Genomic DNA, 17,506 nt, shown 5'->3' with positions numbered 1-17,506 from the left:
AAATTCTGATTACCCACCTTTAATAATAATTGTATGCATGCAGTATCAATGTGACTTCATCATATGATGAATATTTGTTATGATGGCACTAATAATGAGTATGAAAATAAAATAACTTTGAACCATTCCGTATAGTTAAATAGGGAGAGCGCAGATCTACGGATCCAGGGGCTGTGAGTTCGATCCTCGAGGTGTATGTTTGACGTATGTAATAAAAGAGATTGTGTCTGAAATCATTCATCCTCTAGAATCTCTCAGGCAGTGGAGAAGACAACCAATTGTTCTGGTTTACTTACTCAAATCCCATCATTCTACAGGCAACAGTTGCGTCATTATCGTCCCAATCATCATCACAAATGTAACCGATGAAACCATACTCTCCGTTCAATTTCACTTCTACAATACCTTCGTTGCCTGAACCGTCAACAGACTGAAGTTCTTGAAAAAGAAATCTTAGGTTTAGCAATTATTATTCTTCCAAGATAAATGACTAATCTGAAAATACCTAATGTGTCTTATTCATTCATTGTTCACATTATTTAAATTATACTTAGAACTGTTTCTGATTATTACACAATGTAAAGTACCTTCTATGCTATAAGTTCAAAACACTATTTATAACAAACTATAAGCCCACAAATGTAAATACTATGAAATATCTTTTAAGAAAAGTTAGACATTTTCTGTTAAAAATTTCTTCCTATTTTATCATTTGTCTGTTAGTGACATTTCCGTTTTCAGAAAAATAAAACACTGAAAAAAAATTAAATTAAAAGAGACCATTATAACAGCTACTAATGAGATATGTACAGCTTATAATTCAAAGTAGTGTTTGTGTTAACACTGCCAAAAGATTTCTCAGTCATAAGCGAAAAGGAGCAAAGAAACCAAAATTATCATTCAAAACAGGTTACTAGAAAACAATATAGCGGGCAGAAAGGTAATAGGATAAATGGGTGATATTTTATAAAGTATTTAATATGGATCTATAGTTCCTGAATAAAACCTGTTTTTTTATCAAAAAAGACTTTTGCTTATATCTATAAGAATATATTAATCTGTCACTTTCATGTGCTACATGATTTTGTCAATCTGAGACTTCCTCTGTTTCAGTCATAAGAATTCTCACCTATAATACTTATTTCCCTTTCACCATTTGACTGTTACCTTGGTATGATACTTGTTTTCTGTATATACTAAAATGTTTGAAGATGTAGTCAGTCAGTTACCAAGAGTTGGACAGTTAAATAGTTAAAACCAGTTATAAAAACTTTAAGTTAGACATAACATTGTGAACTTTTGAATAGTTCAAATGGACTTATCATTTTACTTAATAGAATATTATTGGATAAGTGGAAATTATTGTATTTTAAGTGCTATAATATTGCAACTTCATTTAACCGCATTTGATAATTAATTTGTAAATAATAAATATGATGGAAAACTACATCCAAAATAACTTCTGCTAAATCCAAAGTAATCCCAATTAAGAAGTTGATTGCAAACAGTTCTTTAGCCAACATTACCCAACATGTAGAATATCATTTCATTTAAATGTCGCCATTGGCTAGGAACTTCATATATTTCACAAGTGACGTTTTAACAATAAGGCTGTGACATGACAAAAAATCAATAGAATGGTGAGCCAAACACAGTAAAATATAGCAGAGCTTCGGCCGGTGATAGAATGGTGGAGTATCCTATTGGTCAAGAAATCAATGATACAAATCAAGATGAACAGAAGGAGGTGATGACTATTCGCCTTAAACTTCTATGCTTCTTGATTTATATTTTGATGCAAATTGTGATCATGTAGAACCATGCAGATTATCAGGCACTAATTCAAGTAAGTACACACAAGCTTATGTCCGCAAATAAGTTTATAACTTCAACAAAGATAAATAATTAAATACAACACAATAAAATTGCATACATTCTAAAAATAAAGTAAAAACTCCCTGGAGTCCGTTTTTCTACCATTAAGCAATGCTGTCAGATTCAGTTAAAACTGAATAAAGTTCCATTAGGTTACATCGTCGTTGTTTGTGGCGAGAGATATAATGTAATAGGTTCAGTTACTTTACCTTACCTACAGAAGATCACGTCATTGAATACAAATTTCATGTGTTATAACGGCTAATTTTTATGGTTATTCTCGGATATGATTTTCTTATAAAGCATAAGGCTTATATCTCATATGAAGACAATTTTAATGTTCATGAGAATGAATATTCAGTTAATATGTTACCGCATGACCTGCCAAAATCAAAAAGTGATATTGCTAGGGCATGTATCACAGTGGTCGTACCGCAACCGCATGAAGACCTATCAAAATGGAATGAAAATGACGAAATTGTTTTAGATTTAAGTTCAAAATTTCAAATTGCTATCAAAGGTCAACAGTAGACGTCTTTTACAAAATTGATCGACAGGCTCAAGAAATGTTCAAAAACAGAGTCATTGAGGAAAGCACGTCTATGTGGTGGTATCGATTAAGAATGTCAGTAGAACATTTTGCTTTGCTATTGACATTCGTAAAAAGTGTTTAATGTTTCGGAACCTATGCTCTTTCCTTGACATCACTTCCCTGACGTTATTGACTCTATAGGTGCAGTGTAGGCTTCTATCTTCTCTACATTAGATCTCCAGAATGACTTCTATCAAGTGCTACTTTCTGCAGATAGTAGTGACAATTGAAATATCTACTTCTTAATGTCTTTTCTTATTTTACACTTCTCCCATATGGACTACAAGGTTATAAGCTACCTTTCAGATGCTCATATCTAAAGTTATTAAAGATCTAAATTGGTAAGTTGCTTTTTTATATCGAATATACTGTTGTCCTGTCAGAAAGCTTTGATGAACATTTTGAACATCTAGACCAAATTTTTTCTATAATCTTACCTACGCAAATCTTACTCAAAAACCATCAGAAATCATTTTCTTTCAAAGAGGTTAAATATGTATGGCATTCAATTTCTGCTTGAGTCATAAAATAGTGATGTAAAGCTAGTGTCACTGCCAACATTCTCAAACCTACAACTATCAAATCTTTATGTAGCTGTGTAGTACCGAAAGCTCATACACGGTTTTGATGATTGCAGCGCCCATTTTAGTAAGATGCAGAATTTGTATGGATAGAGGCCTGTTATACAACATAGAAACTTTAAAACCGTTCTTAACCTTTTCTCCAGAAGAATTCCTTTAGAGCTGGTTGACTGAGTAGGTTTGAATACCCAACTGTAAACCATATCTCTAAAGACATTCACATTGTAATAGAGCATGAAGATGATACACTTCAGGAATTCACATTTATTTACCATTACCCGTCTTAAGTACTTAACACCACAGCCGATGCGCTAGATAAAATCACTAATACACCACCACACAACAATACTATTGAACAAAATGTTGTATAAAGTTTAACTGGCCTCACTTGTCAGAGGATTAAAAACCTGTGTTCAGTCTTGAACTGAATGTCAAAAATGTCAAAATTCAAAACCATGTGACTTCGATTCTGAACAACCAGAAATGTTAATAATAACTAACCACGCCATGTGACAATCAACAAGATAGAAACTTACTAACAGAGAACTATCAAACAGTCAACAAAATAAAGATAGGCAACAAGAGCAACTTCCTTCTGCAACTAACACTACTGGTGTGATCCCTTCAAGTACAATTGAGAAAATCCTACGGGCAGCAAAAGCCAAAGCAAATTTGATGTAAGCTGAAATGGAAATATCGTTAAATTTGTCGAGGCTCGGACTAAACTGGAAAATTACAACTACTGGTTAAAGCTTTCACCTGACGAAATTGAAAAGTATTTCACAAAATATGTATAAATGGGAAAAAATGGTAAGCCGCAATGAATAAACTTGATAATCATTATAAATTCATAAGATGCTGTCGCGTTGCAAATATCTGAAGAAGCGTTCGTGTGTACGGGCCCTCCGTAACGATTTTAATTTACCCAACATACAAAACTTTTTCACCTATTATATAAGAATACAGTTCGGCAACAAATGGGGGTTTTAAGATCGGTCGTAGAAATCTAGCGGTGTGCCGTAACCATGGAAACGGCTACAGAAGCTGATAAATGCGGAAACTATTAAACTTTCTTTTGTCATATTTCAAAAAGCAATGGTATTAGAAACCTGATTTTTTAATATTTTAATTAAGTTATGAATACCTGTTGTTTGCAGTGATTATATTCTAAATATCTTATTAAGTTTCTTAATTGTCGCCAGCACGTGCAATTTTAGTTATTGACATGTGCATTCAGTTGTGAACCAACAAGGTACCTCTTTTAAACCGAAAATGTTTTCTGGACTTAATTACAAAAATTGCTGATTTTTGGCTTAAAAATGTTGTATAATACGCATGCAATTAAAATTCTAGACATTTTGATACGTCAGTTTAACACCATTTCATATATCAATGCAGCGGATTGCAATTGCATACCATATACGTTATTCATTCGCTTCCTTTTTCAATGCACATAGACAATGAAGTTAGGGAAAAATTCGTTGAATCTCGGCTTGGAATATTTAGCATATATAATATGAAAAAAAAATGATTATCAAATTAATTGTTGGAAAACATGTGAATAAATTATGTTGTTTTTGGTGACATTGTTACCTATCAGTATTGTAACAGATACGTTTAACATATAATGCATGCATAAAATCATTTTTATTTTTTGTTGATATTTTTATTATTACTGTTACGAATTCAAGTATTTTAGATTTCATACTTCTATCACTTTAATAATTAATCATATAACCGGACTTCTCTCCATAATTTAGTACAATAATGGAAGTTAACTAGGTCTAGAGTAAAGACTTCCAGTGTGTGTAAAACGGTTCTACCAAGGTGATGCTGACGTACATGCTTATATGGAAACCTGGTGCTCCATGTTATTTGTCAATTGCTAAATATCAGATAACAATGCTAAATGCCAAACACCTTATGCAAAATGTTTTGAAAACGAAATGACATTTATTAAGTACTATGGAAGGCTATGGAAAGCTGGTGTGCCACGTTAATTGCCAGATGCTAAATGACAAACAGTTATTGCAAAATGCTATTTGCTATATGCCTAATGTCAAATATTGCCTATGAAATGGTACATTTGTAATTATCAAACAATAAATGATAATTGTTAATTGCAAATACGAAACAATAAATGCCAAATGCGTATTGCTAAGTACTTATTCAGATAATAAGCTGAATATATCAGTGTATAAATGCATTCTGTAAATAGTCATTGGCCTTTGTAACATAACTTTGTCTCTATTAAAATATTTCTTAATATTTTAGAGTGAAAAGTGTCGATCATATCCTCTCATAACACTAAGAACATGTTATTGCTTCAAATCAGGCTGATAGAACTTCATATCTTTTCACGTGATTAAAAGTAACATTCTTTAGTGTAAGGGATACAGATTATTAACTCACAAAGTTAAAGCATTTGACGAGTAGTATTTGTCATTTGGCAATAATTATAGGCATTTAACACAAAGGATATGGCATATGGCATTTGAAATGTATTGAAGGCCAGTGCGCCATGAATATAGCCAAATGTTAAATGACAATTATTTAATGCAAAATGCCAATAACTTTATGTTAAACCCCAAATACTTAATGCTAAATGCCAATCACTTAATGCAAAAATGCCAAATACTTTATATAAAATGCAACATACCAAATGCGATATGCCTATGGAAGGTCAATGCGCAATGGTAACAGCAAAAAGGTAATGCAAAATGAAAAATGCTATTTACTGCTTAACTTCAAATATTGGCTTTCGAACGGTAATTGTCAATGATAAATGCTTTTTTGATAAAACAACAAATGTCAAAATGCTCACTGCTAAGTTTCCATTAAAATAAAGTGCTGAATGTATCAGTTATATAATCATTGCCCCTCGTTACATAACTTTTTTCTCTATTACATATCTTAGTCTATTATATGATTAACATTTTACAGCAAAATGTTTCGGTTCCATGTCCCTGTAACATCTACAACGTTATTGCTTTAAATTAGACAGGCAGCACATTTTTTTTCCAAATTAGTAAAAGTTACATTCATTAGTTGAAGAGATAAAGATCAAGAAGATTGATAATTTCAGAATTACCATTTATCATTTAACAAAAAGAATTTGTTTTTATCTTCTTTTACTCGTTCGCAACTACATTGTCAGACCAGTAGCCTTGACGAAAATTCTGGTTTGCCGCAGATCCTCAATGGCCCCATACAGTTTCTGGTGCATTGAGGTCTCTATCGGCCAAGTCGCAGCTCGCTCATAGTCATGCCTTTTTACATCTCCGAAGTATATGCTCCGCAGTCTGATCTTCCTCACTACATGAACAAGTTGGCGATGGTGCAAGTCTGTATTTCTTGTACATGTGAGCATTGAGCTTGATGTGCCCCGAGCGAAGCCTGACCAACATCACTTGTTCAAGGAGATGAAAAGCATCTTTTTCTATCCTTGGTCTCGTTAGTGCCTTGATGATGGAGACTTTCTTCTTGTAACTCACAGGTTTTGTTGGTTGTTCTGACTGACCTTCTAGCTTAGCCAGTTAGCCTGCCTCTTCATTGCCTGCAAGTCCACAATTGATGTAATCCACTGAAGTGCTACTTTGCAGGTTATACTCAGGCTCTGCATTCTCCTGGCTAGTGCGGAGCTTTATTGTTGATCAGAACTTCCATAACAGACAATGCATATGTGAGAAAGACGACTAAGGAGCTTTCTTCTACCGAGTCTTCAACCATTGAGACGGCCTTTATGAGTGCTTCAGTCTCTGCCTTGTAATTGCTGCACTGTTTTCCTGTGACGGCATGTAGAGTTTTTATGACATTCAGCGTTTTGTATACAGAATTTAGTATTTTGTATGTAGCATTTAGCATTAAGTATGTGACATTAACATTAAGCTATTGACATTTAGCATTAACAACTTCTTATTTAGCATTTGGCAGTTAGCATAGTGCATCGTTCCCCGCTAACTGCGCAGGGACAATGAACCCAAGTGTTACGAAAATAGAAGTTCACCAAGTATGTAAGATGATGTTAGATGATCTGTTTTTGCAATTCAAAATGCAGTTCCATGTTGTTGATGAGATCTTGTATATGAGTCAGATAAGGATGTGGCAGTTATAGCTTTGGCTTACCTGTATTGCCTATTGTATTTTAGAAAAGATCTAGATCACTTTCACTGTGAATTTCCATGTCCACATGTATACGGGTTATCGCTAAATGACAAATTTCATGGGAGTATTTGCAGATGGTGATGTTTTTCAGACTGATAATGTTTCTTTAATATATGTAACCTAGCATCTCAATATATATATTTTTCATTTTTGGTGAGAAGACATGCCATATTTAATGGCTATATATGTGTGTTTATATCATTGAAACGCTGTAAAACACTGAAAATGAGGTCTTAAGATTTAATTGTTTATATGAAACAAATTAAGAATGTAATCTTGTAACATTTCGGTATTTTCACTCAAAGCAAATTGATTCTAATACAGTGTGCATATTGATAAGTACCGGAACAGTCGTACAGAGTTGCAATAAAGAATAAATCCTAGCACTGAGACGTCTAGGATTTATTCAAGTTGCTCAATTTGAGTAAGTGGTAGTGCGTGGGGGTGGGGGGAGCAGGGGTTTGGACATCCGCAGTTATTCATTAACACTTGAAATTCGTCCTTAAACATAGTCCTATACTTACGTTCTGTTTGCGTTTTAAAACGAGATTATGGTATGTGTATGTTTTTCAATGTTTAGAATGTAAGTCATCATAGTAAAACGATCATTTGGATTTCATTTTGTTTTTCAATTTGTCAATGAACTGTAACGTGTTTTGTTTATAAAATAACTAGAAATATGCGACTTATTGAAGCAACGGAGCCGGTATGAAAATGTATAAAGATAACATTGCAAACTGTCACTTTAACATATGTATTTTTTCTTTGTAACCGCATGCAGAGGATGTATATTGCTACTTCAAATGTGCATGAAAGAAATACAGACATACTCTTTCAAAAACATCGTATTTTCCTTATATTTTTCCATCCGGTCTATATACAAAATATATAGTACTTGATAACATATCGATGGTGTTGATATCTCCGGAAAGTGTATTAATACGAGATTTCAACAGAGTAACAATAACTGACCCACCCCGAAAATAAGGAATACGCAAAACATTATTATTTGTTCGCAAATTTCATCGTACATTCTTTCTATATGTACATTAGAATCACTTTGGTAGAACCGCTCTACACATACTGGAAGCCTTTACTCTAGGCCTAGTTTACTCCCATAATGGTTCCGCTGAATTATGGAGAAAAGTCCGGTAATATTATTAGTTATTAAAGAAATAGAAGTATCAAATCTAAAATACTTGATTTCATAACAGTAATAGTAAAAATATCAACGAAAAAGGGAACAATTTTATGCTTGCATTATAATATGTTAAGCGTATCTATACAATACTGACAGCTAACAAAAGGCAATGTCACAACAACAATTTATCCACATGTTTTCCAACAATTAACTAAATAAACTTTGTTGTTTTTCATATAATATCTATTAAACATTCCAAGCCGATACTTAACGCATTATTAATTAACTTCATTGTCCATATTTATTGAAAAAGGAAGCGAATTAATAGCCTATATGGAATGCAATCCGCTGCATTATTATATAAAATACTGTTAAACTGACGTATCTTTTTTTTTAGAATTTTAATTGCATGCGTATTATACAAAATCTTCAAGCCAAAAAAGACACCTTGTTAGTTTACAATTGAATGCACGTGCTTATTACTAAAACTGCACGTGTTGACGAGCTGACGACAATTAAGAAATTAAATAAGATATTTAGAATATAATCACTGCAAACAATAGATATTCATAACTTAATGAAAATTTGAATAAATCAGGTTTCTAATACTACAATCTTTTGAAATATGACAAAAGAAAGTTTTTTGAGTTTCCGCGATTACCAGCTTCTATAGCCGTTTCTTTCCACGGTTACGGCACACCGCTAGATTTCTACGACCGATCTTAAAAGTCAGTTCTTACTTTACTTAAGTGTTTTATCATAGTAAAAAAAGTTTTGTATGACGGGTAAATTAAGTATGGCATATATTTTGAAAGATTCCTCGTATAAAACATTCGAGCACTGATACAGTTCGTAAGCGGTAAAATCATAAATCATCATTCAAACTGAATATGCACTTCTAAAGCCGAAATACTACAGTCTCACACAAACTATTTAAACATGGCTGTATTCAGACAGATAAATCTTCTGAAGTAACAGTCCAGTGAAAATGTTTGAAAGCTGTGCCCCATATCTACTGATCAAGTAGATGTTGCATCTTTTCTAACTGATTGCACCTACAAAAACAAATTCAAAAGTCTTTTTGAACAGATTTGTTTGAATGAACTTAACCCCTCCAGTTTGCTTATATATTCTAATAAACTACACAAGCTTACTTTTAATACTTTCAGAAAGTAAACACATAACAATTTACAACATACTCGTTACACAGTGATGACGAAGACAAGACACAATTTAAGTGTATACTGCACTTTTCTTGAAACATGGCTGACTAAAATAGCATAAATTGTGTATGATCATTTTGTGTATTTGTTGTGTTGACTGGAATAAAGATGAAATAGCAAATAGATGGTAGCATTCCGAAGCCAGGTATTAGAGATCAATTCCTAATGTTTTCAAAGCAAGCATAAAAATACTCATAAACACTAGATTAGTAACCGTTTCCAAAGTAAACTGAATGAAGCTAATGTATTTAAAATGAAGTGAAATATTCTTCTAGACCTACTGGTAGCTTACACAGTTGCTGTTCTACAATCTTCTTCTTCGAACTATACTGTCAGACCAGTAGCCTCGATGAAACTTGTGGTTTGCCACAGATCCTCAATGACTCCACACAATTTCTTGTGGATTGAGGTATCGATCGGCAAAGTCGCAGCTCACTCTTGGTAATGCATTTCTGGAGTACATGGAGTAGTCTGATCTTCCTCATCATATGGACAGGACAGTGATGTTGCCGCTCTGCCTTTCTTGTACAATGAGCATTGAGCTTGTTGTGCCCAGAGCGAAGCCTTATCCCCATCACTTGTTCAGACCGATAAAGGAGATGGAAAGCATATTCCTCTATCCTTGGTCTCGTTAGTGTCATGATAGTATGACTTCCTCCTTGTAGCTGCCGAGTTGACCTTCATGATTGCTTCAGTATCCGCCCTGTAATTGCTGCAATGTTTTCCTGTGGCTATATGTAGTATTTCTCCCTTGCAAGATGGGTATAGAATCAAAACTTCTGCCTCACCATCTTTGATGGCTCAAGTGGCTGATCCATCTGTATAGACAAGAGTCCATGTTTCCGGAGGATAGTCTTTATTGATCATATCCACTGTGAGGCTCTTCCAAAGACCTTCATCCTCTTGTTTCCCGCGGTCAAGCTGAGAACAGCAATTCTCAGTCACTGACCACAGATCATTTTATAGAGGTTTGTCATGTATTCTACACCTACGGGAGTCGTTGGTATGTTCAGCTCAGTTTTGAACTCTTGGCTGAGCTTCTTTGCCTCATGAACGAAGCTGCTACGCTTCAACCGATTTCAACTTGGCTTTTATGAGATGGTCTTGAAAAGACCTGAACTTCACTGCTTGAAGCAAGACCTTTGCATGCCTCCTGTCTTGTAACGGCTGTGTACCTTTTAGCTTCTCCTTGAAGAAGGTTTGTGTAGACGTTGTTGCACCTGTCTTGATACGCAATGCTTGGACATGTCCAGAGCCTGTTGGTTAGTTTTGACAGTAGTGGACCAGACAATTAAGCTATACTCTATATTGGGTCTCACTGTTCCCTGATATATTGTCTTGAGTATGTGTTCAATTTCTCCCCACGTTGTTCCAGCAAGTTACTGAGTAATGTGAGGACATCAGGTTCGCATTTGTCAAAGGTCACTCCAAGGTATGTTGTCTATGACTGTTCTACAATCATAAGGATGTGTATATGAGAAAAAAACATGTAAAGGTTGTTTTATTTGCTGGTGTATTTTCAGAAGATTTATACATTCGTCTTTTGGATTTAGAAAATAATTATCAGTGGAATAGATATTAGTGAACACTTATTCTATTCTGTACAGCTGGGAAATTAACATAATTACATTAAGAGGTGAAGATGTCAACAAATTCAAATTAAAAATGAGAGGGTAATATACCATCACAGTTGTGACATAATATGATGTGTTCCGACATCAATTTACAATCACAACAACAAGAGGGCCATGATGGCCCTATATCGCTCACCTGTTATCATTGCACTTAAGGACAAGTCTTCAAGGTCAAAAGATCATAATAGAAATCAATCAAAAGAATTATGAGAAAATATAGTTGAAATTTTCTTTAAGTAACTTTAAAAACAAGATTTGAAAACTTTTTGTAGAGGTCCACTAGGCAATGCTACATGTGAAATATCTAAGCTTTAGGCCTTCTGGTTTATTTTTAGAAATTTTTTGAAGATTTTCCTATGTAAAATCAAGTGCCCCCTGGGGCAGAGTCAATTTTGACCCCGGGGTCATGATTTGAACAATTTTAGTAGAGGTCCACTAGGCAATGCTACATGTCAAATATCTAAGCTCTAAGGCTTCTGGTTTTTGAGAAGAAGATTTTTTAAGATTTTCTTATGTAAAATCAAGTGACCCCTGGGGCGGGGTCAATTTTGACCCCGGGGTCATGATTTGAACAAACTTGGTAGAGGTCTACTAGGCAATGCTTCACACCAAATATCTAAGCTCTAGGTCTTCTGGTTTTTGAGAAGAAGATTTTTAAAGTTTTTCCTTTTGGTTGCCATGGCAACCAGTGTTCTGCATAGAATTCAATTCTTTGAACAATTTTGAAAGGGGGCCATCCAAGGAATATCCCTGTGAAGTTTCATCAAAATTGGCCTGTTGGTTTAGGAGGAGATGTTGTTTAAAGGAAAGTGTGGACGGACGACGGACGGACGGACAGACGGACGGACGGACGGACGGACGGACGCCGGACGGTGAGCGATCACAATACCTCACCCTGAGCACTTTGTGCTCAGGTGAGCTAAAAACAGAACTTTGAATTCACAAGTATTCGTGTTTTAGATTGGTTAACGAACTATTGTGTATTTTCCATATTATTGTAATTATTACTCAAAACAAATATTGTGATGTATTTTGTAATGTTTACATATTCTGTGATTGTCAGATTGTTATTAGCAGTGTATATCTGCTTTGATTACTATGATATGCCTTAATGTTGTTTCATTAATAGCGAGCCTAGCTCGCGAGCAATTGCGCAAAGCGCAATTGCGAGCGCGTACCTCGCCTTATGGCAATGTGTAGGCGAATATAACAAAGCTGTGCCGAATGGGGCAAAGTGATGTAGCTGAAAAATTTTCCTCTCGTCTGGGCGCCGCCATTTTGTTCTACTTCCGTCAAAGTCGGGAAAATTGTTTGTTTTCTTTTTTATCTTTTTTTTTTTTAATTTTATATTTGAGTTACAATCTCTATATTCATTAGGTGTCTTTATTTTTAAAAAAGTTATGTTATGGAAATAATTTCAACTTTGCTTTTATTTTACGAAGTGCGTGTCCTTAGAGGACAGGTGCTCACAGGGAATGCTTTGTTGGCAGTGAATACAGAACTTCATTTGATTGCTGAATATTATTCATCACTCAAACATAATGCAAGGAAGATATCCAGTTGGAAGAAAAAAAAAAGATTTTCTTTTAAAAGATGAAACATTGGTCAGAAAATGGGATAAAATGTCATAAATAAGCATAAAGCCATAATAACGCCGTAAACAGGTAATGACGTCACCGTGACACCGGCTTTCCATAAATTTTGCAACGTATGATTTTCGCTGTTACAGGTATAATGACACTAAATGTTTGTTTCTTTTCAAGTAAATAGGTTCTCGGAATTGTTTTAAGCAGTGAATAGCTTCTTTGTCGTTTAAGCTACGCTCGCTCAGAGGCTTTGCCTTTTTCATATTATTACCCTGTTTAATGTTCAATTTTAACATAAAGGGAGGAGCGTTCCATAGAGAAATTAATAAGAATATATAATTCTTGTATAAATTGTATTATTTTTTTTTCATCAAAAAAATTTTTGCTTAAAGCTGTAATAATGCACTCATTGTCACTTTATGTGTTTCATGATTTGGTCAACCTGAAACTTCCTCTATTTCAGGTACAAGAAGTCTCACCTTTTATACTTATTTCACCTATTGTTATTTGGTTGTTTACTGAAAGTGACACATGTTTTCCATATGTATACTAAACTATTTGAGGAAATAGCCAATTAGTCAGTTATTTAAAGTTAAATAGTTAAAATCAGTTTACAGGGCTTAAAGTTATAATATGACATATTGAACTAATGGTTAAAATGCTATGAATATTTCAAATGGACTTACCAGTAAACTTTATAGAATATCTGTAAACAGTTGAAATTATTATAATGTGTGTGCTATAATTGCACCTTCATTTGAACTCATTGGATACTTAATTATAAACAATAAACATTATGAGAAAAAAAGTTCTATATTACTTCTACTACATGCAAAGTAATCCGAAGTATCAATTTGACTGCGAACAATTCATGAGCCAACAACATTCCCCAACGCAAAGAAATGGCATGGTCACACAGTCATCTAGAATAACATTTAATTCAAATATCGTCATCGGCAAGGTAGTGCCAATTTTGACCAATGGTGTTTAAACAATAAGACTGTGACATGATAAAAGTTAAATAGCCAAATAGTTGTGCACCCTACACAGTCACAAACCATGTAACACCGGTCGGTATAGTTAACTAGATGACTGAAAACACAGATTAGTATGTAGTAATGTCCTATTAACTTGATTAGGAAGAATCATACCGAGTTGAACAGGACAGTCTTGAATGTTTCCCTTCCATGTGCCTTTATCACACTGAAGTTGCGAAGCGAGAGTACATTTCTTGTTTGTGGAGAATAAGTTTAAGACTGTTTTGTCGGGATAATGGTTTATATAGGATACATTAACCCATATCTCATTTCTTTTATCCAGAACATCAAACAGATATGAATTAATCGAGGGATTTGGGCATTTTTCTGGAAAAGAAAAGAAAGTTAATGGTATTTAATACAAATGAAATACAAATACAACAACGTTTATGCATATATAATGGACGCAGCAGAAATAACAACGAAGCAGACTGAATATAAATAGAAAAAGTGGAAACTCCACAGGTCGCTCAACACAACAAAAACGAAAATGTTGCAGGCTCGGTTTGATTGAGCCTGTTCATGGACGGTAGTGGAAATGCACGCTACCGTCCACGCCCTCTAGCCCCGGGTTGAGCAGAACTCAAAAACCGTATTTACTCTAATATATGTAACACCATAACCTTTCTCCTGATAATGAATGTGTGCTTCTATAGGCAGCACTATCACAAGTCTGCACATACATCAAAATGATTTAATCTTACTAATTGATTTCTGATTTAAAGATACATAAACCTAGTATTTACTCTTTTTGAAGCAAGGTCTGATAGATTTGTCGTCCTCATCTTCCTCGCAGTAACAATAACAATTTTTTCCCAGGAAGCCGCCATCAGGACATTTAATATCATCACACCTGGCTATAAATCAAGAATGAGACTTGAGTAAAATCTGTTCAATCTGCGTTCTAAAATCGACCTAAGAATATCAATTAGGCTTTGATCAAAAGTGGTGTTCTGATTTTTTTCAAAATTAATTCAATATCTTCGGTCTATTGTAAAATACGCTACAATAACGTAACCCTCGAAAAGTCCTCAAGCAGTGTATTAACAGTGAATTTGAATACACGAATGAGAGCATAAAATTACACAAATAGTCAACAAGGGCGAAGAAGACAACATTAATTTTACAAATTGTGTTTCTTTTAAGTACAAGAGATTTTAATTAAATAAAATAATAATATCCTAAAGAATTAAACAAAAGAACATTATGATAATATATGATGATTTTGGCATTAAAACAATGAAAAAAATACCTGAACATTCATACATAGTATTCAATATTTTGTAGTCCAAAAAGCTCGGATGCCTTGCTTTACCAATTATATCCTGATACTCAGGTTTCAGCGTTTCTATTGTGATGCGCTCATTCTTTGAGAAAAACTGAAAATGTTCAAAGTTTGATTGGTGTCTTTAGACATGGCTTCAATGAAAGATATTATAGAAAAGCAATAACAGCTGTCAGAATAATTTGTATGTTTGATATATTGATAACGTGACACATAAGCACAGATAGTGCTTGACTCCCTTTTCATGCAATCATTGCTATTATTGTTGTTGAATTGCTGTAAATAATAGAATTAGGGTCATTTGTGGCTTATTTGGGTTCATTATGTGAATAGCTGGATCCCAGCATCACACATTATGTCATATACAAAAGTAAATGGGAACCAGGTATTTCATAGAGCAAGTACTCGTTGTAAAACGTTATGTTAAAATTTGGACCAATCAGAAACAAGTTCTAAAAATAGCACGTCTGCTGGGGTATAAATAGGTAGATGGGTGACGGAGAAGGCATTCGGTATCCAGCGGTAGAAGAAGACACATCGAGGATTCAACTAATAATTTATCCCAGTACCTTGATAAGGAGACTATTGCAGTTACCCTGTCAGGGCGGATAGATTATTAAAAATAAGAAATTTGAAGTTCATAGACTAAAGAAGAGTTGCAGAATTTCAACAAGGTTTCGAGCTATAGGGCCAGCGCATAGGAGTTTTACCTTAAAGGTAATTGAATGCTATAGACGATAGCATATATAGGCTGAGCATCGGGCAGCTGAGACAGAGACCCAGAGTTTGGTAATCTACTGAAATAGTAAGAGAGTTCCAGCTTATAGAAGGTTCAGCATTATTGGCGAAGTACAGCCAAGGTATCGGGATATACCTATATGGTAGTTGAATGCTACATGTGATAGCATATAGGCGCTGAGCATTCAGGAGTCAGGGCAATCATATAGAGTTGAGAGGACAGCATCTATGTTGTTGATTCAAAGACATTGTCTAACGGGAACTTCAACAAAAAGACCAGTCAAGTATAGAGTCTCCAGCCTACAGGAGTTTGAGTTAATTGAAAATTGTTAGTGATTTGCCTGATCCATGAAATTGTCTAGGTCATGATTAAAATCATTTACGAATCATTGATACACGAATAATTTAGGCAAGGTAGCCAGAGGAAAATTCTATATATAAGATATTTGGTCTCGCCAGCTCTACGTTTTAACAAAGGACATTCTATTTCGTTTGTCAGCTAGTCTAAGACATAGTCACCTTAGGGATAGGACTCATTTCATCGTTCAAGATACTAAAGACGTAGGCACTTCCCTAAGTCATATAACCAGTATCCTGACAATTTGGGGGCTCGTCAGGGATCTATATCCAAGGAGGTACAGAGACTAGTGGTTTTGACGTTGGTGTACCAGAAGGCGCTGTGTCTGGAGGTAGCCTGAGCTACAGCTACATACAGTTGAGTTCCAGAGATAATTCAAGCTTAAGGGTTCAAGATGGATTATGATAAGTGGGTTTCGATGGGAGAACGAATGGGCTTTTCAGGTTCTGAGCTTAGTGATTATGTTGATAGAAAAGAGAAGGAGTATACTGAACGTGAGGAACGTATGATGAGACGGGAACACGAGAGACAGAGACGAGATAATGAAAAGCGCCGTTATGAAGAAGAACAAAGTAGGTTTGAGGCTCAGGAAGCCGAGAAGAAACGATTGTTTGAGCTTGAACAGGCCGAGAAGTTACGGCATTATGAGGAACAAAAACGGGATTATGAGGAACAACAGGCAGAAAAGAAAAGATTGTATGAGTTGGAAGGTTTGAAAAAGAAAAGAACTTTAAAGGAGCAAGAGTTAGCTTTGAAGAGGCATGAGCTGGAAGTTCTTAAAATAAAAGCTGAGGCTGGGGCCTTAGGTGTTGATAAAAATGCTGAGCACCTGAGCAGTAAAACATTGCGACCAAGGCTACCGAAAGTGGATGCATACCTTGAACGATACAAACGATTTGCAAAAAGCCGGGGATGGAAAGAAGAGACACGGGCTGTGAGCCTCAGCTTATTACTTACAGGAAAAGGCCTGGACGTATACACAAGCATGCCTCCAGACCAAGCCAATGACTATACGGCATTGAAGAAAGCAGTTCTGAAGCGTTATCAGTTAACAGAAGAAGGTTTTAGATTGAAGTTGAGGGAATGAAAGCCAGAGCGTGGTGAAACTGTATTTCAGTTTATGGCAAGGCTGGGCAGGTATTTCAGTCGATGGACAGAAATGGCAGAAGTTGACAATACGTTTGAAATGCTGAAAGACCTTATGATCAGAGAACAGTTCATCCAAACATGTTCCACAGACCTTGCTTTGTTCTTAAAAGAAAGAGTTGCAAAACCGAGAGCTGAGATCACGC

The 17,506-nt window shown here is 34.9% G+C and overlaps 1 protein-coding gene across 2 annotated transcripts in view; it reads right to left on the bottom strand.

The window, feature by feature from the left end:
• Positions 1-227: 227 nt before the first annotated feature.
• The window catches only part of LOC123547223 (zinc metalloproteinase nas-36-like), a 55,929-nt gene continuing 38,650 nt past the window's right edge, over positions 228-17,506 (bottom strand). The window contains exons 10-13 of one of the 2 annotated variants that reach the window (XM_053536397.1): positions 15,086-15,212; positions 14,580-14,690; positions 13,948-14,160; positions 228-438 (exon numbers count right to left, since the gene is read on the bottom strand). In XM_053536397.1, coding sequence (XP_053392372.1) covers positions 293-438; positions 13,948-14,160; positions 14,580-14,690; positions 15,086-15,212 — 597 coding nt within the window. In that variant the 3' untranslated portion in view covers positions 228-292. The remainder of the gene's footprint in view (positions 439-13,947; positions 14,161-14,579; positions 14,691-15,085; positions 15,213-17,506) is intronic. The other variant, XM_053536396.1, reaches the window with a different exon arrangement.

Source organism: Mercenaria mercenaria, unplaced genomic scaffold, assembly GCF_021730395.1.
Source record: "Mercenaria mercenaria strain notata unplaced genomic scaffold, MADL_Memer_1 contig_968, whole genome shotgun sequence".
Classification (NCBI taxonomy): Eukaryota; Metazoa; Mollusca; class Bivalvia; order Venerida; family Veneridae; genus Mercenaria; species Mercenaria mercenaria.
The sequence above is the reverse complement of the archived record's forward strand: the minus strand, read 5'-3'. Positions and strand labels throughout refer to the sequence as shown.